The sequence below is a fragment of the Leptinotarsa decemlineata genome, unplaced genomic scaffold (assembly GCF_025532065.1).
Source record: "Leptinotarsa decemlineata unplaced genomic scaffold, Ldec_3_MD MMD2_tig00026299_RagTag_RagTag, whole genome shotgun sequence".
In the NCBI taxonomy this organism is placed as follows: domain Eukaryota; kingdom Metazoa; phylum Arthropoda; class Insecta; order Coleoptera; family Chrysomelidae; genus Leptinotarsa; species Leptinotarsa decemlineata.
Window position 1 is genome coordinate 399,135 of NW_027412676.1, and position 22,892 is coordinate 422,026.

The 22,892-nt window shown below is 33.8% G+C and overlaps 2 protein-coding genes across 6 annotated transcripts in view; one reads left to right on the plus strand and one right to left on the minus strand.

The window, feature by feature from the left end:
- LOC111513392 (dynein intermediate chain 2, ciliary) overlaps positions 1-8,635 on the minus strand; it is a 41,437-nt gene extending 32,802 nt beyond the window's left edge. Inside the window, exons 1-4 of one of the 2 annotated variants that reach the window (XM_074180645.1) lie at positions 8,475-8,635; positions 8,288-8,392; positions 5,394-5,598; positions 1,661-1,971 (exon numbers count right to left, since the gene is read on the minus strand). In XM_074180645.1, the coding sequence (XP_074036746.1) occupies positions 1,661-1,971; positions 5,394-5,598; positions 8,288-8,392; positions 8,475-8,525 (672 nt within the window). In that variant the 5' untranslated portion in view covers positions 8,526-8,635. The remainder of the gene's footprint in view (positions 1-1,660; positions 1,972-5,393; positions 5,599-8,287; positions 8,393-8,474) is intronic. The other variant, XM_074180644.1, reaches the window with a different exon arrangement.
- Positions 1-22,892, plus strand: part of LOC111513393 (uncharacterized) — an 82,646-nt gene that overhangs the window by 52,255 nt on the left and 7,499 nt on the right. For 3 of the 4 annotated variants that reach the window (XM_074180647.1, XM_074180648.1, XM_074180646.1), the window contains one exon: positions 22,173-22,393. In XM_074180647.1, the coding sequence (XP_074036748.1) occupies positions 22,173-22,393 (221 nt within the window). Of the gene's footprint in view, positions 1-14,845; positions 15,141-22,172; positions 22,394-22,892 lie in introns of those variants that run through there. The other variant, XM_023169595.2, reaches the window with a different exon arrangement.

Here is a 22,892-nt window from a genome sequence, read left to right on the forward strand (position 1 = left end):
CAGTTGAATTTGATTTATCGTACTTGATTATCAAACTGAAATACTGTCACTTATTACTATCTGTCATACGAGTATATAGACCACTATTTTTTTTCAACTGAAGAAAAACTTTCAAAGTCAAAAATCAACTTAGCGCTAATTGGTTACTACAATGTGAGTATGATGTTGAAATCTCATCAATAAATTACTGGACGATATCTACTCGAGAAATAATTTTTAACTGTGTAACAGAAAGCATCCAACACGGAAGGTAAACAGCTCCCTAATTATTTTAGATCATGTATAAATACTTTTCTATATAACAATACACAAGAAAAAAAAATGGTACTGAAAAAAATATGTGAACATTTCAATATATATATATATATATATATATATATATATATATATATATATATATATATATATATATATATATATATATATACAGAGATAAATGTGTTATTGAGTATGTATGATACAAATTAATAAGGGGAAAATTTGTGGACAGACCACTCAGAAAATGGAGGCAAACCGCGGACAAGTGTTTCTGTTTGCATATATATATATATATATATATATATATATATATATATATATATATATATATATATATATATATATTCATATTCAATACCTTAACGGGGAGATGAGGTCAACTAAGAAGAAGAAGAACGCAGGTAAAACTCAACAACGTTTAAATAGTAGGTAGTAGAGGGTTTATGGACTAATCTATTTCTGAACACATAACGAATACCATTTTACCATTATAGTAAGAAGTGAGTTGAGCAAGGTCAACAAATTTCTGAACACGTAACAGCACACCTTGATAATGACAAATGAGATTTTGTCGAAACGTCGGTGAAATTAGAGATAATATCACATACACGGATCAAATACCCGGAAAAACCAGTTCAGCATATTCCTATCCGTGAAAACTCCAGATTTCATATTCAATACCTTAACGGGGAGATGAGGTCAACTAAGAAGAAGAAGAACGCAGGTAAAACTCAACAACGTTTAAATAGTAGGTAGTAGAGGGTTTATGGACTAATCTATTTCTGAACACATAACGAATACCATTTTACCATTATAGTAAGAAGTGAGTTGAGCAAGGTCAACAAATTTCTGAACACGTAACAGCACACCTTGATAATAACAAATGAGATTTTGTCGAAACGTCGGTGAAATTAGAGATAATATCACATACACGGATCAAATACCCGGAAAAACCAGTTCAGCATATTCCTATCCATGAAAACTTCAGATTTCATATTCAATACCTTAACGGGGAGATGAGGTCAACTAAGAAGAAGAAGAACGCAGGTAAAACTCAACAACGTTTAAATAGTAGGTAGTAGAGGGTTTATGGACTAATCTATTTCTGAACACATAACGAATACCATTTTACCATTATAGTAAGAAGTGAGTTGAGCAAGGTCAACAAATTTCTGAACACGTAACAGCACACCTTGATAATGACAAATGAGATTTTGTCGAAACGTCGGTGAAATTAGAGATAATATCACATACACGGATCAAATACCCGGAAAAACCAGTTCAGCATATTCCTATCCGTGAAAACTTCAGATTTCATATATATATATATATATATATATATATATATATATATATATATATATATATATAGACCATTCAATTCGAAAATAACTCATCTCACCCTTGTAGGATTGTTATACGTAAGAGCAGCTCTCTCACAAAAATTAAACTGATTTGTTAGCTTTCTGGGTTTTCCACCTTTGGCTGGGGGCTTGGCGCTTTCTGTTTTGACCTCAGCTTCTCCTTCGCCCTCGCCTTCTTCTTCATCTTCATGCTTCTCATCTGCCTTTTCAGCTTCTTCGTCTTCTTCCTTCGGCTCTTCTTCTTTCTGTTCTTCATCTTGTGCCTCCTTTGTTTCTTCGGATACCGCTTCTGAGTGTCCATGATCTTCTTCCAAGTTCTCTATGGAAAGTTCTGATTGGAATGTTGCAGCTGAAAAATAAAATAAAACACTTCGACTCTTTCATTATTTAAAGAAAGTGAGAATTTTCGAAAAAAAAAGTTGAATACATCATAAAACTTCTTCACAAACATACAAATTTTCTGATAAGATATATCGATTTACACTGATTTTCGTGTAAATCGATATATCTTAAAAAAAAATTTCCCTTTTTACACGGTTTATATTAGCTTCACCTGTATGTATGTATGTTTATAACTCTCAAGCTCGGGATCTGTATTTGACAGAATTATCGATATTATTGCTAGATCTATTTGCGGGCAGATGGCGCTGTACGTAACCTCCTTGATATAATTCGAACTCACTTTACATGTATTTCTTTATTTGAAGAAATAATGTTTTTCATTAACACGGGCGCCTGCTGCCTTATTTGAAACCCTCTTTTGCGCGACTTGGGCTTGATGGCTGATTTCCAGGCTCCGTCTCCGGATTCGGAAAATATCAATAATCATTTTTCAAAACAATATACGGCTGATTGATCCCAAAGTTTTGATAAAATAAATTAAGTTTAAAAAGACTAAAAACAGGCTTTCATAGCATATGAAACTAAAAAATGAAAAATAAATATAGTTTGAAAACCCAAAAAAACACGCTTTTCAAGAACATCGAACTGAAAAGTTAAAATTATTTTTTTAAATAAGCTTAAAACAATAACGAACGAAAAATACTAATACTATTGTGAAAAAGCGTGGGCGCTTTGTGCCATATATTTTGTATAACAAGCGCCCGTCACTTTTTTCACAATAATACTAGTATTTGTCGTTTGTTATTGTTTTAAGCTCATTAAAAAAATATTTTTAACTCTTCCGTTCGATGTTCTTTAAAAGCGTGTTTCTTAGTTTTCTAAACTAAATTTATTAATATAGGAATTAAGTTCATCAATTGTAGCATACGTGTCAATTACCAATGAATACCACTGAATAAATAAATTGAAAACAGAAGATTTTTTATTAGAGAATACATTTCCTATTCAGTACTCTGTGGACGGGAATAGTCCGCTCTCTCCTATCACTAGAATGGAACTTTTTTTTTATTGATTCAGCCGTCGCTTGATGAAGATCCATAGTTTGTGGAGATCAAATGGTTTATAGGTATAGGTGTAGGTTCATGAAATTGGAATGGAACAATATATCGAAGTCGGGCAAAATTTGTATGAAAAAAAATTATTTTCAGAACCTCTTCATAAAAAAAGCCAATGATGTGACATCTCTCACCTCATAGAGGCGCTATCAATTTTTTTTAAAGTGAAAGGAGGTCCTTGGATGGTCTGATCGAAAAGTACCTATTTTGGTTGTCTGTACAACATCTTTCATTGTTTGGAATTTAGATAAATAGTTGCGGAGTTATTGGTGTATAAATTGAAGACTGGAAAAAATTATAATTCGTAACTTTCCAAGCGAAAATGGATTGAAAAATCTCGAAATCAAGTTATCACATGTTAGGTACACGAAGTTTGGGATGTGCGAGAGAAAGAAATTGTTCACGGAAATGAATCGTATTTAAAATGAAATTGAACCAAAGTATAGATGGTGCACCCCATATTTTTTAGGCGTGTAAGAGATCGGTTGCATTGGATTCACCCAGGTATATGGATTGGTTGAAGCGGTCGGTTGGACTTGCCTACTCGTTCACCGGATTTGACTCCTCTCGATTTCTTTGGGACTGTATCGAATCTAAAGTTGATGTCACGCAACCTATGACAATACGGGAATTAAGAGACATAATTACCGAAACTTTTGCTAGCATCACCTCAGAAACATTCCAAGATGTTGGAAATAATTTCGCAGTAACTTCGCAACCGGGTATCGAAATTCAAAAAAATGAAATTGTATAGAAAATTGAAATACATTTCATAGGAAATATCACTAGCTGCCCCTTTCCATTGAAAAAAAGTTGATAGCGCCATTTTGGGGCAAGTGATGTCACACTTTTGGCTTTTTATCAAAAAGTACTAAAATTGTTTCCTTATCACTAAACATTTGTCCGAAACTGATATCTTGCACCGTTGGAAAGTTAGGAGGAAGTGGGAACTATTTGCGTCCACACTGTATTGAATAATCCAATATTACAAGCTGAATCATACGCAGAATGAATATGCAATTGAAAATTGCATATTCAGTTAACAGAAAATTATAAACGAATTGGTAGAGTAAAGCTGACTAATCCATCTTTCAATGCAAAGAAAGCATTGATATTGGAGAGTATGAATTTTCAATTGAATGTTTACTGTACAGTCAGTTACAAATATAAGTTTTTGAGTTATTAGTGATTCAGTTTTCATTTCAATGCAATCAGGAAAGAAATCGAGATTTGATTATTTAGAAACTGTTTTTTTTGCGAGTATTGCCTATTCCGAATGAATATGTAGAGAATAATGAATGCTCACGAAGCTTCTCTATTACTCAACAATTTCTATCATCGTTTTTCTTCTACGTTGGAATCCGAAGACTCATCTTTGGTGAAGGTGCGGGTTTATATATACATTGTCGCTTTGTAATTCACAGTTCCTTCGCCATAGGTCATAACGAAGATCTGGTAAAGTCGCGATAGAAAACGAGTAAATTCACTGTTGAAAAATGAATACGAGATTTAGTCGAAATATAGACTCAATATTGAAAGTTTCACATCGTCACAGAATAATTATTGCAAGGCTACTTACTGGATACCATTTAAGCATTTAGAGGATGCCTTAGAAAATATAGAAAGTTTTGTGATGTAATTACCGATACTTGATGAAAATCCATGACGTATTCAAAACACACTGTCAGATTTTCACTGAACAGTTTACAAAACCGCAACACGTGTTTAACTGTTCAATAGCTTTCTCATATGTGTTCATATTGTATGAACACACCTGTCCAGTGTTCAGTAAAAATCTGACAATAACAGTTAGTTTTCGTGGAAGGACAGTAGGTATGCCATGCTCATTTTTTCTTATTGAAATATGAAACTTGATCCATGAATTTCCTTTGAATTTTGTGCACTTATTTTTTCGAAACTTAGACATATTGATTGTTTGAATGATTCTTCCGCAAATACCCATGTTTTCTATAGTAGTAACAACGTTTCTACTGACTTCTTCGAGATATTCTCTTTTCAGTAAGGATTTTTTAAAAAAGTAGTGCTGAAAAAGTCTGTGAAAACTTGGGAATCTTGTATGTATTTAGGTACCCATTTCAATCAAAGAGTTTGTAATTTTTCAGGTGATCACAAAAAAAAATCAATTGAATGAATGATAGTTATTTCTCGAGTGGTGCCAAAGAAGTATGAATTCTAACTTTTGTTGTATGTATATGTGATTAGTTTCATGAACTCATTAAACAAAAATAGATCATATCAGTATAGTTTAGTATAACTATATAGTTGTCTTTTCACCATTAACCAATATACTCACGGTCGATGCCCTGTTCTATCATTTGCTGGTGCGCTTCTTCCGAGTCTTTGTGAAGAATAGTTCCTTGAGATTCATATACCACCACCAAATTACCTTGCGGAGGTAATGATACAAATTCGCCTTGTGCATAATTGAATTCTACCAGTCCTTCGGGAGTTTGAGGGTTGGTGGTCGATAGTAGTCTTGTTATTATTTCTTTGAGTTCCTGTAATAAATATATTATATTAGACTGATTATATAAAAATTGATGAAAATGACGAGTTCCCCAACAGAAATAATTTTTCATAACATGCCCCATCCTCACTCTAAGCCCAGTAATTTATTTTCAAGAATACTTCCTATTACACCGTAATTCATGAAGAATAAACGATTTTCAATGGTAACATTCTGCAGACTATTTTTTTCTTATACATGAAAAACCGTTTTTTGTAACACTATTGATGAAATGGAGATTGAGTGAAAATATCACCTGAATATTTAAAGAGGATAGAATCAGAACTGAAGGGCCATGATCGTATAGAACCTGGAGTAACAAACGTTTCGTCTGTTTGAAGGTGGTTGATGATGTTTCGTGGTGTATTTCATCAGTTCGGACTTCCATTGTCTAATATGATATAAATTGATTTGAAATCTCTGAAAGAATCTGTAAAAAAATTGAAAAGATTAACCAAAAAATAAAAATTTCATTAAACCAAAAACCGAAATTACAAAGAAATAACAAACAAGCAACAACCAAAAAAATCGAAATATTATTACAAGCTGAAAATAAAAAAATTAAAAAAATATTATTAACAAAAAATGAAAAATAAAAAGATGAAAAATAAAAAAATTCCAAACCAAGTTATGTTACGACGTTTCGATTGTTAGTATCCACAATCGTCTGTGTCAGCGTTGACTGCGAAGATGGAGGTTATAACTGAAAGTATCAGCAACAACTGAAAGTATCAGCAACAACTGAAAGTATCAGCAACAACTGGTATGTGCGTTGCAGTCAACGCACATACCACTACCGATGATGTCTGTCACTGTCTGTCACTGTAGCAGAAAAATGTTTGGTACTGCAGTTCCATTCGACCTTGGCCTACACTATATCGAATTTTGTTCTTTTCAATTATGACTCAGGATGTGAAAGTCTTAATTCTGAAATACTCATTTGCTTTCTTAGAAAGCAGTATCAGCATCACTGAATTTGAAAACATGAATGTTCAAACATGAAGCAAAATGACACAAAATTAAAGTAATAGTCAAAAACACTTCTTGTGGTCAAAGAATCCAACGGAATATATAAAATTGATCTTATTGTTGATGACTGATTAGGAAAAACATGTCGTCACAAAGCAATTCACATTGCTATCCAAAGAGTTGACAATACTCTATACCATTGTGGGACCAATTCTTGTTGATGAATCTGTCTTATGTCAATGGTAAAGTGAGCAAACGTATGTAACGAAGCAGGTAACGTTTGCTAGAAGTTGGTTTGCAATGTACAGTAAAGACTGAAAGTTGGAGCAACTTTGTAACCTGATATCTTTAGTGAAACTCGGGAAAACCGGAAAACCACTCATGTATTATCCAGTACAATTTATGGTGACTAAGTTATCAATCAGGTATAAGTTATAATGAGGTGGTATAAAGTAACGTGTACCTCCCAAGATTCTTGGTAATGGCGTATATAGAGGGGTACCACAGGGGGACGCACCCCGAATATTTACAATATGTACTGAAGTGCATTGCAGAGATATTTCTAAGCTGTATTTCAGAGACATTTTTCTAAGTCAACAAAAATTCATCCAAATAGGTAACATGAAAATGTGTTTTGAATCATGGTATTTTGTACATACAATGGTGTTTTTGTATGTAGTTCACGAAAAGGAAATTTAAGACTATCACGCGGTCATCAGAACAGTGGATCTATAGGGATTCACTTCAAAGAAGATCCAAATACTGAAAATAACACATTTTCTTCAGGAATAATCATCCTACCTGAAAACCTTATGAACATTTTTGAAAACTGATTAGATAAAAAAATTATTGGTTTAATGAACAGGTTTCCCAATAAATCCCTTGATCGAATTTTACTTGAATAGTTCAAGCTAGAGAAACTATCAAATCATTGTTAATCAGTTCTGATGTGATTTATTATACTATTGGCAATTATAAAGACTTCTCTGTCTTTCTCCAATAGAAAGTAATTGAAATAATTGTATTTTCTGAATCAAGAAAATCTTCTGGTCATGACTATATATCACTAAAAGATATGGAAGTCAAATTATAGTTATTTCTTATTATAAAAGTAATATGAGTTATCGAAGTTTTACAATATCTAAGGGAAGAGACAATGATGAAATTATTGATAAGCAATATCATTTTTGTAAATCTGATGATTCTAGGTTTGAAAATTCAATTTCAGTTATGATAAAAAATCTATCTGGACTTCTTTCTATCACTTGATTGACCTGAAGCATTCGATATTGTCTATCACGAAATTACAATTATACCTTGAAACTATTGTGTGAGAGATAATGATTACCCGTGGTCAATGTAAGACATAATGAGAAAACTAAATAAGTAAGAGTCTATACTTTTTTTATTTATGATAAAATTCAATTTCTTCAAATAACACGAAGTGTTCTGGCGATGTATTGAATTTATTGGAGCCTCTGGAGAAATTAATGATTGATGTCGGATAGTGATTTCGTGCATGAAAATGAATAAAAAAGGAGTTAAAAACCAGCACTACTCTCGTCATGATCAAATTAAACTATTTTTTCAAATGAGGGTTTTGTCATTTTTCACATCAAAAGTATTTTCTTTCGAAATAATCACTCTGCATTCCCACAAAAAATGCCGTGAGATAATTATGATTAAGATACAATTAGATATTTGTTACTTACAACATCAGTCAGTTCCAATTGATCCTTCGGTTTCAAGAGCTGTTTAGCCTTCTTCCAATCTTCTAAATCATCATTAACTTCAACATCACGCTTTACCAATCTCTTCTGCAAAAAATGTATGAAATATTAGTCACTAGTTCTAATATAGTTATGGTATCTATAATATGATTATTATGGCGACATTTACCCCAGGTGTTTTCGGTATTATTGATTTGGGTTTAGAAGTACCCGGAGGCATTTTGAAACAATTTTAATGATGAATCACAGTCTTTGAAGTTGTGTTTGAAGTGAACATGAACTGATATAGGAATGTCAATCACCGATATTCCATTTAGTCCGTTTCCCAGGCAACCGTATGTATCGATAAAATAACTAAAATTTTTGTGTTGTGTGCAAAGTACATGGATTCTAAAATAAGTATTTCTTCAGAAAAGAGTACATGATATGGCAAGAGTGGCATATGCGTGCCATGAAATTGTTGCAAACTCAGAAGTTTCAAATAATTGCTAATTACATATTTTCCTTACGAAATGAGCAAATGCATTTTGGTATTGTGTTAGGTGGCAAATGGTTTGGTGGCATTTGTTGACATATCATTCCTCAGTACAAAATTGTCCGATTACAAAGTTGGTCAGTCCACGACAAACAAACCATCAACATATATTCAGCATTTTGTTGAGAGATTTTCACTAAACAGTTAACAAAACCGCAATACATGTTTCGCTATACAATTCCTTTCTCGGACGTGTTCATACTAACTGAATTCTACCTAATTGGTACTATAATAAATATATCAATTTTTGTCATATGATCTTTTATCTGATTATCGACTAATGATTTTACCAGATCTCAGGTATAAATTATTTAAAAATTTAAACATGATGAAATAAATGTATTCAACTCATTGAATTGACATGTATTAAACTAAGTACCAATTTCCACATCAGAAAACAGATCAACAGGGGAGAAGAATTCAATTCTACTGGATTATTCAATGAATTTTCCGAATTCTTAAATTCACTGATTTTTAAGCATTCGACAAAATTGGGTTCCAATCCTGCATTATCCAAATGTATGATACTATAATACACCATAGTCGTGGTTGAACTCATGCCCCTCTATCAGAAGGCGGTTTGCAAATGTGAAAATGGTCTTCACATTCAAGAATCTACTCCAATGTTCATTTATTCTTTGGAAAGGATTCTACTCGTTTGGACAACATAAAGTTTTGAGCGAGAACCACATATCAACTTAAATACTCTTGATCTTTCTAACACTGAAATTTTATTTTAATTGTTTTCGATGAATTTGCTCAAATTATTACTTGTTTACTATGTTTCAGTCTATCTTTTTGAAAAACAAGCGATGTTATTGGTGAGTACATCAAAGCGAGTCGATGTCTTTTTTTTAAAGACAAAACACCAGGAGAATCCTTAAGGCGCTCTAAGAGCGGTGCCTGTGCGAAAGTAGGGATTCACATTGGATTTGACTCGCTGGAGATTAAATTCATTTGAAAAAACGTTCTCAGGAAGTTTAATTCACATAAACACAGTTCTCCAGATGAAAGAGTTCTTAAACAGTGAAGTTCGAGGTGTACTGAGTTGAACCTCAAAACGATGAGCAGCCACAGTCTGTCACGTATTTCTGATATGTATTGCTCTCGGTGGAATCAAATGTGCCAAATCACTTGAACATTTCCCGTGAAAGTATCTATAAAAGAGAGACAAATCTCCAACCTTTCTTCGATGTTCCGGGCTATCAAGGTTGCACCTGATGTTCGCGTGTCCAATCAGGCAGATGGCTCTTTTCTGGATTTAATCCAGCAACTTCAGGGTATGTTTGGGGGCAGAGCTCCATACATGAGAACAATACTCCAAAGGAGGTCTGATCTGAGCTTTATTAAGTATAAAAAGTTGCTGAGGTGTGTACAGTTTTCTGGTTCGTAACATAATTCCAAGCTTTTGAGAAGCAGCCTTTGCAATTTCAGCGACATGATTGTGACACGATTGTGCCAAGACATATTGATGTCCATTTCAACCCCCAACAAACTTATCGAAGCAGAAAGCGGAATTGTCTGACCTGACATTATTATATCCAGTTTGGAGACATTTATCTTCTTGGAAAAAACCGATGCCTGGATTTTTGTGGCATTGAATTAAACCTGGTTACTCGAAATTACTTCTAGATCTTCATTAAGATATGCAACCTCCTGCTGCCGGTGACGTGCCTTCGTAGCCGATGTCTTGGAATCCAAATGGAATGACGAGACAAGTGTGCTGTCGTTAGCAAAGCAATATATATGGATCCCTGGGGAATACCAGCCAGGAGAAATTTCGAAAATGGCCTTGAAGATCCTTCCATTCGGCTAATCTGTAATGCCAAACTTTGCGCGGCTTAGATTGTTCCCTAACATTTATCGGTAATTCACTCAACACTGAAATGAGTTTGTGGCTTTGTGGTCAGGAGATCCCAATGGAGGCCTCACAATGACTGTGTAAATTTCTGGATTGGTTGTTAGGTATAGATCCAAAAGACTAGCACATTCTCCATCACGGTCAGGAATCCTGGTTGACTCATTTATAATCTGAGTAAGTCCGCTGCTTATTGCAAAAGCCTCAGCTTCGCGACTTTGTTCGTCGTTGATATTTTACGTCTGAATCGGGAGTGAAAAACAGCCGGATAAAAAAATTGATGGGGTTTGTTGAAGCACTGACTTTGGTTTCTGTGAGTGCAAGAATATGAGGACTATTTGATTGCAGATGTTGGTGCACCAAGTTTATATTCGAGTAGAGTCCTCTGATGAAGCAGAAATCGATTTTGAAGTTGTTAGTGGGCCTCTTAGCAACTGCAGTTACCATGCTATTTCCCTGTGGACTGATGTTAGGAAGACCCTGCTGACTGTCTGCAGGATGATGCCCGATTTGGGAGCTTTTTTACCTCCGGAGTATTTGGACTCTTAGGAACGTCATCATGCATTTTTTCTTATATTCTCACCCTTGAAACCGAAAGCAACTTCACGCTGCCTAAGCCGTTGCGATGGTATCTCACCGGGCGATGCCAGGTGGTACCAGCATCTACCATGTCCTATGACACTTATGAGCGTCAATCTATTTGGATCTACCAAATATGTCTCAAATTTTCTGCATAATATTATATCGTTTCATTTTGACAAAATAGTCTTTTCACTTCGCGGCCATTTTTTTTGAATTTTCAAACTGCAAACCTCATCATTGTGCAATAAGTTATCAACATATAGTAGAAGAGACCGTGGGAGATGGACCTGCACTCATCAGAGACATATTTTTATCGAATATAATTTATTAACAAATATGCCTATGAAAACTTGTCCATTGAAAAGTTTACATAGCTATTTTTAATTGATTTAATTTCAATCAATTTTTTTTTCATCACCGTCACTGTTTTCATAACCGATTGAATCTCATCTCAACTGACAGTTTTCAACACATAGAATATGCCTGATATATGAACAGGTATAGGTAGTAGCTACACTGATCTGTTAACCAATCAAAATTGATGAATAAGTGGGATATTTTATTTGCAAAACCAATCGTATAGGTTTGCCTGCAAAAAATCGTACATGAAATATTATTGCTAAGCTATGAAGTTTCAGAATTGCAGCTATTTCAGCAATTTAAATTGAGCTATTTGGAGCTATACAGCGTCCGAGGTCCCTGTGACAGAACAGGACACAACATAGCAGCTGCACCACGCTACCTGACAGTTGAATGTATCCGAGTCCAGTAATTTTGAACTCCATTATAACTCTCATTTCGATCATAATTTTTGTATTATTTCATATTATATATACTTACAGATATGCAATAATCAAAAATAGATAATTCAATATATTAATGAAAAAAATTATTTCGATTTTTTTCAATTTTAAAGTTTAATCATAAAATTTTATGAAAATCTATTATTTGGGATTGAATAAATGCCCCAAAGCGTGAAAGACTAAGTGTTGAGTTTTTAGTTTATGATTATGAGATGTTGAAGAATGAAATAAATGTATTGAAAAAAATAATAAATGCAGCAAAAGTAAAATATATTGCAATGATAAAGTAATTTTTATTATAAGTGGTATCTAGTACTGTTCTTCAATAATATTTAAATGATTTCAAAGTCTTTGTACTTTTTTTTTAAACTGTAACTTTGTTGTAACATGTGGAGTGATAACCAACAAACTCCAACGATTCTTTGCCTGATTGAAAATTTCCATAGTTTAGATTTTGTTTTTAACGGAAAGGCAATTTTAATAAGCGTATTTTGAAAGAATTTTCATCTATAGTCAATAATTTTTTTTGTATCATACAAAAAACATTTTTTACTAATTTTTGACATCCTAATTAATATCATTCAGCACGTGTTGTCACTAATAAATGATTTTCAACTGTACACGAGCATGCGCACTCGGATACATTCACCGAAAAGTCCGCTTACGAGGGACGTCATGACTATTAGGAGTTATCATAATCAGCCTCATAAACACGGGCTGATTTGTGATTCATTGGATGTATTCCATGAATGGCGCAAATGCGATCGCGCTTAGTTCATTGGATAAGAAATTGGATAAGATAATTCATGCTTTAGGGTGATAGCAGAATTATTCTTATCTGGTTTTTTAATGAACTTTTTCCAGGAGGTTACGGACAACTGTTATTGGCTTACATAGGTAAAAATAAGATTCAGCAATATCGAAATCGCATTAAAAAAACTCTCGTGTGAGCTTCGGCAGGAAGCGAGATGTCATGGACGGAGGCTCAAAGCAAAAATCTGTTGAGCGGTGAGCTATCCGTTAACACCAATGGGGGCGCCTCCCACTGTCCAATCGTGGGACAGTGTGGCGGCGTTTCTTTTATCATCTTGTAAGACTCAGCAAAGCAGTCTTCCTTCCCCCAACCCAACTCCCGCATGTGGGAGAATGGTGGTATTGTATGTATGCAAATAGATTTTTTGTTATTGTAGGATGTGAACGGAAAATATAGATTTTTGGTTTGATTTGGATGCATTCAACCGTCAGGTGGCGTGCAGCTGCTATGTTGTGTCTTGTTCTACTACACGGACCTCGGATGCTTTACTTTATCTCTCGCACATGTCAAATAGCTCTAATTCTAAAACTTTATAGCTTGGCAATAATATTCCATGTACGATTTTTTGCAGGCAAGCCTATACGATTAGTTTGGTAATTAAAATATCTTACTTATGATATCATCTTCGATTGGGTAACAGATCGGTGAAGTTACCTGTTCACATCTGCTTTCCAGGTAGCCGTGCATAGAACTAGTAGGCAAGTGTACCTACACATATTTTGTGTGTTGAAAACTATCTGTTGAGATGAAGTTCATTCGATTATGAAAGGAGTGAAGGTAATGAAAGAAAATTGTTCAAAATTATTTCAATTGAAAATAGCTATGTGAGCATTTTGATAGGCAAGTCATCATATACATGTTTGGTAATAAATTATATTTAAAAAAATATGTCTCATCATATTATCTGATCGGTGAAGGTTAATCTCCCATCGGCTTCTTAGACTTATATAACCCGGTCATATCGACCAGGTTATATGTGAATATACTCCAATGCACTTTAGTCATGAAAATATGAAATCAATAAAATATTTTCAATTGTATACTAAAATTAAATATAATATAAAATTGAAAATGTTTTTCAGTTAATAAATAATAATAATATGGAATAGGTGCCGAAAGTTGTAATGATCTTACACTTTACGGGTCTGAAATAGAAGTAGTGGCCTCACATTTTGAAAGCAAATATATTCGGAGTTAAATGACCTATGTGAGAAACCGAATTATACAAATATCCATTTTTTTTTAAAATCAGATCAATGAATGTGGTATTAAAGTGAAGTTATAATAATCTCATATTGAAGAGTATGAACTTTCGCAGTCGGAGATAACTGTGTCAAAGCTATATTCAGGGTTTTTTGGCCGTGGTCTACAGGTTTTTATGCCTGACGTTTCGTCTACTACTGCGGTAGTCATTATCACAGGCGATGAGGCTAGCACTTCGATCGTTACCTTATCGCCTTTTGATAATGTCTACCGCAGTAGTAGACGAAACGTCAGGCAGTAAAACCTGTAGACCATGATCAAAAAAATTTCGAAAAATAACTTTGACACAATCTCACATTGAAATCGAAAAATTTGATATATTGAACGTTTATTATGATTTCCAGTACAATTTTTTTGTATAACATTAGTATCTTCGTGATTATTGCTTCAGATCTGTGATCTTGAAGAAAATCGCACAAGAATATTTTATCGTTATTTTCCATTTTTGGACGAAAAATTAATTTTTCTTTATAATCACTCGTTTGTACTGCACAAAACTAACGGCTTAAGTAGTGCCTACAAGTTATTGTTTCATCGAGCAGCATCGTTCCAAATACGACTCATTTTTTCATTGTCTTCGGTTATAGGAGTATAGCGAAATATAACGTTCGGCCCTCGTATTATCCACGTTCAGAAGCGGCGGACTTGTAGTTCAAATGAAAGCATGATATTGATTTTCAGGTTCCGTATCTTACAGTTCAGTATCGATGGAGTTACTTGTTCCAGTTGTCGCATTTTTATTGTGTCCTGTGTTCAAACAAATGTTCAAACAAATGTGAATGGAAATTGACAGATATCCCGGAGTTTTCCATCAATGTTTCTGTTGACGTTGGGGGGAATGTAATACAATCGCTCATTTGCGAAGAATGTAATTCACTATTTTGCAATTTCATTTGGTGCCTACGCGTTCTGAAGCTGTGATGGAAGATAGTGGAATAGACAGTGGCGATCTTAATGGGGATCCCATATGTAAACCAAATGTATGTATATTGTCCTCAATCATTAATATAATCTTCAATTTCGAAGTGAATGAAAAACAAATGACGTATTTCATTATTCATGTCTATAACTGTGACCAAAACACTACCAATCAGGTTTTTGTTTATTATTTTACCAATAGTTAACATCTGGGCTGAAAAGTTGCGAACCTACGAAAGAAAACGCGTTTTTTTGTTCAAAATTGACTTTATTCATCAACTTAATCTCCGTCAAGAGCCACACAATCATTCTAGTGCCGCTCTAACATTTCAACGAACAGCCAGTAATCGCTGGGAGCCAAATCTGGCGAATACGGTGGATGTGGGAGCAATTCAAAGTTCAATTCATAGAGTTTTGCCATTGTTTTGTTCGACTTATGACACGGTGCATTGTTTTGATGAAACATATGCCGTATGCTGTCGTTTCTTTACAATTTCGGTATTCAAACGCTCCAATAACGCTATATTATAATATTCACTGTTGATGACATTACTCTTCTCAAGATAGTCGATGAATATTACACCACGCACATCCCAAATTACCGAAGCTATAACATTTACAGCCAATTGTTGTGCTATCGGGCGCTTCGGACTAGGTTTACCAGTTGCTCTTTACTCAGATGACGATCGTTTTGATTCCGGAGTGAAGTGATGGATCCATGTTTCATCCACTATCACATATCGACGCAAAAATTTCGGTTTGTTATCTTTGAACATCGCAAACACTGCTCAGCATCAATCTTAATGTCAATCTTAATGTCTCGGCACAATCTTGTCGCTAGAATTGCAAAGACTGCTTCTCAAAAGCTTGGAACACTGTTCCGAACCAGAAAACTGTACACACCTCAGTAACTTTTGATGCTTTATAAAGCTCAGGTCATACCTTCTTTGGAGTATTGTTCTCATGTATGGATCTCCGCCCCCCAAACATACCCTGAAGCTGCTAGATTTCATCCAGAAAAGAACTATCCGCCTGATTCGCGCGGCACCCACTTTGAACAGGGCTTTCTCATGCTACATAAAGCCAACACGTTATTTTGATATCTACAATGTCAGATAGTTCACGCAACTTCACTTCTCGATCATCTAAAACGATTTTGTGGATTTTTTTGTTTTCTGGTGTTAGATACTGCAATATAAGGATCAATTAAGTATTTCTCAACTATCCTGAATATAAAATAAAGGAAGTAACTTCTGTCAAATTTCCACTGAGTTTATTATGTGTTACGGCCGGTTTCGATTTATTCTCAAGTAACTAATGAGACAAAAGTTATTTTGTGTATTCTATATTCAGTATGAATTTCTACAAAATTTTCTACAAAATTTATTGTCTAACAGATACCTGCTCTGACTTATGCTGGTAGGATATCTTTATTTTTCTGATGAGAAAATTAGGTCTTTATTTCCAAACTTTTCTGAAGATTCCTATGAACTATCTAGTTTCATCACTTCTTTTATTTCTGGATTTGAATTTACTACAGCAGATCCGTGGAAGGCGGCTATCTTTGTAGAATAACCCATCAGTGGTGTAGAAGGCTCACCATGAAACGCGTATTCCTAAAAGCAGTTTTGTCTGATGTCAACTCTGAAGCTATGAACAACAACAATGGACAGCACTGGTTGCATCTTTTCTTGATTTGTCTATAGGAGTCCGTACTCCACTTTGTGTTTAGTAAACTTACCGTGCTTTTTTGGGCAAGCTGCCTTCCTTCAGCTTCAAATTCATGCATAGTTTCATTGGGTTGGGGTTTCGATTTTTTTGATTAGTTGTATATCTAGGATTCAAGGTTTCTACGATTATTACGTAGTCTCCCTGGAAGTTTACTGTATGTTATCCGTGATAAACTATTGGTATTATCTGCTGCTTCGAACTGACGTAGATAGTGTTTTCGTTGATTGGTGAAGTTTCTTTGTGAGGTATCTGCCTTGGAAAATTGTTCATTTGTGTTAGTCCCTAGAGGATTCTTAGATTTCTCATTGAAATATTCGAGAATAAAATTTTTACCTTGACTTTCATTTTGACTTTGTTTGCTATTTACTCTACCTCGAATTTCAGCTCAGCCATCCTCAATTTCACCTTGGAATCTCTTAATTTTCATTTTCAAGCTGAGGTGGAATCGACTGATATGACGTTGTAGCAATGACTTTGCACTTGTTCTTGCTCCCATATTCCTAATTTCATGTCTTGTTTCTGTATTTATATTCGTCCTTCTTATTGAATACCAATGTAGCCGACCCACAGCTACAAGAAATCCAGTATATCGCCGGAGTTGCTAAATGTTCTCTGAGATTCTCATATTATTTCTGATAGTTTTATCACTCAGAATTGTGTTTCTTCATAAATCTTCCAACCAAACGTTTTCATTACTGCTGTCTTCTGCCGGAACTGATGGTTATAGTTTTTGTTCTGTCTTATTGACAGAGTTGAGATATAATGGAAATTAGTTCAGTTTCTCTTCACCGTCCTGCCATACCACGAAAATATCATCAACGTACGTATGTACCCGGCTTCTTGAGTATGAGAGAAATTGTCGTCTCAGGCGAACCGACAAATATGCTGTAGTCGAGCATGCACTCAAAGAAGATCTCACATTATCTCGTTCGAAGAAACACAAATACTCAGAATTTCTACCCAAATAGAATTCCACTACAAAGGAATGGGGAATTAACATAGATGAAACCCGGCTACCTCTTCTCAATAGCACATGAATGAGGCCATATAAGTCAACCCATAGAAACGAAGCTACGTTCCAATGGAATAAACCGGAGACAAATCCCGTGAACATAGTATCTGATGTGAGAACAACCAGAGCACTTGGTCTGTTGCCTTATGGCTTCTGATGATGTCCACGGCAGTAGTATACGAAACGCCAAGCATATCAGAATGTATTTTTCTTGAAACAGATCGATATGGACTCATCAGCGAAATTGAGCATATTTGTGGAATATATTCCAGAATAGTGAATGTATGTGTTGAAACGTGTCATTTTGTCAACCAACTTTCGCTTCCTTATGATAATCCTCGGACATCGAAACTTGTGCGAGTTGAGGATTAACATTTCAACGTTCAAAAATAGTTTCATTATATGGCTATATCATCAAGAGGATTGAAATGAAGTTCAGTTTAATAAAAGTTGTGGTTTTGAAGAACGATGTTGTCTCTCGACGCGCATATCGCTAACCAAGTTAACAACACAAGGAGATGGATAGTTGAAACACGAGTCAAAAGACATAATTTTGGTTCTGGTGAGGGATAATAATAATATTCATTTCAAGCCAAATTCAGCAGAGTAAACATTCGAGAATTTGTTTGAATATATATTTCAATACAGATTTAACCATCTACCAGAAATTTACCATCTAAGTTAAACTGCAAGAAGCCGGTGTGTGTATGTATGTATGTCATGTTCATCTCAATAGACATCAATTTCAAGAACATGAGTAAAAGTTATGAGAGCCTGATGATTCCGTCCAAGTTGATATACATAATAAACATACAAATAAATGTTTTTTCTTCTTCCATAGGCATCATAATCTGTGCATATTTTTGTTTAATGCATAATTATCTTTTTACTAATGATCAGAATATGCTTGATGGGTTAGCTTTGAGTGCATTTAATTTATAATTATATTAGCTATTTTCGAAATTTTCGAAATCTATTATTAAAAATATTAATAGTTTGATTGAGACGATGACGTATGAAGCATATATTAAAAAAAGAGACTCAACTGAAATCTCCTGAGATGAGAAATTATTTTAGTAGATCCAATTGATTTAAAAATGACTCTTGCATTCCAATATGGACAAACGTCATTTTTGTGTATTGTTCCTATCTAGACCTATACTCTGACATTCACTAACACAGTAACCTTTCAGAAAGCTTTTAAATGTCAATGGAATAACTCATACTTCCACCAAAATCAAATTAGTTCGCCAAACTAGGTTACGGATTCTCAATAATGGGCTTCTTGATGACGCTGTAGCAACTTTTATGTTATCTCCGATATTTGTGGTACATGTTACATTTAGTCGGGATACAGCGAAATTATAAAAGGTTTTTACTTGTCCAACTTGATTGCACATTATATATATATATATATATATATATATATATATATATATGTATATATATAAACCCTCTACTACCTACTATTTAAATGTTGTTTAGTTTTACCTGAGTTCTTCTTCTTCTTAGTTGACCTCATCTCCCCGTTAAGGTATCGAATATGAAATCTGAAGTTTTCACGGATAGGAATATGCTGAACTGGTTTTTCCGGGTATTTGATCCGTGTGTGTGACATTATCTCTAATTTCACCGACGTTTCGACAAAATCTCATTTGTTATTATCAAGGTGTGCTGTGCTGAATTAACTGGAGCCCCATCATGCATGAACCACATGTTAACTAAATATCGGCACATATTTTTTCGTCGGCCTATAAATGATCACTGTGGAATTTCATAATAGTATCTCGTGAAAAACTTGTTTCATCCGTAAATGAAATATCTGGTAAAAATTGTTATTGTCTGCCGTCGTATGAATCGACCACCTGCTAAATATTAATCTCAAAACACCCAGTTTCACATATTCTTGCATATAGAGTTCTGAAAATTTTAGCATATGGAATTACTCTGTTAAGCTATCTTTACAGGTAAATTCTCCCAGCATGCTTCTTCAGCATTTATATTTGCTAATCCATAAATAAGGTGCATGTTAGTAAAATTATTTATGATGGAATCACTGCTAATTGACAACTTTGACTTTCACTGATATGACAGCACTACTACTGTCAGCTAGTCTCCAAAGTAGGTGTTCATGATATGCAAAGTGGCTTAAATTTTATTCTCGAAAACGATGCTAAATATGAAGAAAATACAAGCGACTGAAAAGTTGTATTTTCAGTTGATTATTCTAAGAAATAAAAAACTCAAACAACAAGTCAGTGGCCTACGTTTCATCTAGTTAGGGCTAGCAGGGCCTCCTTATATCCCAAAATGAATAAACATTTCTGATCTCTACACGAACAATGATTATGAAACATGTGTGTAGAGAAAATATTATTTTCAGAGGAATTATCAAAATTATTCATTGACCGCCATTTTGATATATATATATATATATATATATATATATATATATATATATATATATATATATATATATATATTTCTTCATTACTAAAATATTCGAAGAAACATTCAATATCATAAATACGCTTATATTTGATCACTCTCTTCAAGCTGATGAAAATACGTATTCTTTGAATCAATGAAAATCTGTATCTCTGCTAAAGAATTAAAAATTAAAAAAAAATGTGTAACAACACAAAAATTTAACAAATATTCGAAGGTGGAGGTAATCTAAAATAATATTACTTAATTTATATACAGAAACATCATTTGAGAAATGCAAGAAACTTTTTTCATACTTCAAGGTGAAATTCTGAACATTGTAAATATACACGTCTAGAAATAGGAAAAATTTTGAGAATTGTTTAGTACATAATAATTAATGCAGCGATAGTGAGAAAGTATGGATAAAAAAATTATACTCCTCAATAGAATTTTTTTTAATTATTTCATATCGAAGTGTTTTTGTTTACAAAACTTTCTCCAAACGTCCTATCGAAAAGATATATTTAAAATCTATCAATTGATAGTTTCTGAAAGTCAATTGATATATTGGAAGATTAAAAAGTGTCAATTGGCATATTTTTCTAGATGTTTGTTTGATTTTCCAAAGTGATTACTGACGTAATTAATAATGAATTTTGAAAATGATTTTATGATATTGTATATTTTAAGTGAAAATGCTCATCTGATAAATGTATGAGAGAAAATTAATAAAAAAATAAGGCCTCTGCCTGAATTCAGGCCAGTATTTCCAGGTCATTTTCAAGCTTCAAAGTAGTAGATCTTGTTTCAGGAAAATAGTAGATTTAGAGACAAACAGCAGAAAATATATTTCATAGATGAAATACAGTTAGTTATAGTTATTTCTATTATTCATAGTCGTTTACTATTTTTCTATGATAGGAGATAAACTAGTAGTATAATTGAACAATAGTGGATTTAGCTCTCAAATAGTAGAACAGTAGCTCGAGAGCTGAAACTTGAGGTATATTGCAAGAACAGTAGAACACGGCACTGCTATTGTGCGATATTTTTTATCTGCTGTGGATTGATTTGAAATATTTCACAGTCTGATTGCATTATGGCTTGTGGAAGTTTAGATTTTCTCGTTCGGGATATAGTGTTATGGATATTGCTGACTCTGTTTTTATTAAAACAACTATTTACTAATGTTATAATGATTCAATAGTTATTTTGCTATTCCGAGCGGAGAGAAATCCAGAAAATCAAAAATCATGAAAATCGGTCTAAACGTTCTCGAGTTAATGATGTGATTTACTCGATTTTGCGACTTTGTTTATTATATTATATCAAGGATTCCTGCATAAAATAATACCATAATATATTTGTAATAATAAACACAATAACATTAGTGTAGTAGTAGAATTCTCATTCACCACAGCAGGGCATTCTCATTCTCCACAATCTGCAAAAATTGGAATTTTATTGGAGAACTTTGCAAATGTGTAGAAAAGATGAAATTTGCACTCACACCAATAAGTTACAGCGTAAACCAAATATACTTATATCGTAATTGAAAAAAAAGTGGAGCTAATTAGTGCACATACTTATCGAAGACCAAAATATGCCTCTGTTTTCAAAAATGCAAAAATCAACTATAACTTGCAGTTCTTCTATGTTTTGATTTCCTCTCAAACTTTCTCGACAGAGCTTGTGGATATCCCAGAAAAATCCATGAAAAACTCTGATTTTCTCTACAAGAAAATGACTTAAAATTAATTGAATATCACTGAAATATTTTTCAGGTTCCTGGTAAAAATTGAATTTTTGGTCATTTGACATATTATGTACCTTTTCCAATCAGGGCACAAACGGAGAAGACTGGAAATAGATTTTTTGAAATTATTTTTCGAAAATATTAATTTATTCAATCTTTTCATAGGGAAGTGACACATCTAGTGCTGGTAGTAGCAGATCGCTACCACGATTGTCTTCCACGTCTACATCACGACTTCTGCAGAGAAAACTTGAAGCTCGGATAGAGCACGCCAAAAGACTACATCAGGATTACAATTCAACACCTGGACTGATTCCTATACAGAGGCTTCCTATACCTGGTGCCAAAGATCAACAACCACTTGTTCAATGGGACACTGACGACAGGTGAGTGTCAAGTGATTGATGGGACATTATTTTATAATGAAATAGATTCAAAAAATGAAAAGGGTAATGTTAAAATAGTTATAAGTATACCTAATGGTTACGTTTTGATAAGTTTCGATCAGAATATACCAGAATATTTCAATAGCCAATCGTTTACGAATATATTGTATTTGGTATTCGTCGCAACTATTTATGCAAATTTGAAAATGAGCTGTCTATCAAGGGACTTGGTTCTAGCGAATTAATTATTCATATAAGTGAAAGTGGAAAAAAGTTCAGTGAGACTCGGTATGAATGGAAAAATTCTCTAGTTCTGTGCTTGCTCTAGTGTCTTGGCTTTGAAGCCTTTCTAAAAGAAAAATTGAGCAATTTGTACCATAATCTACCTCAAACCACGATTATTTCGATCTTAAGACAGTTTAGTAGACTCTATCGTTGTTATAAATTGGAAAAAACACGAGGCTACCCTTATTATTTTGAAAATCTTGAACTATGTTGA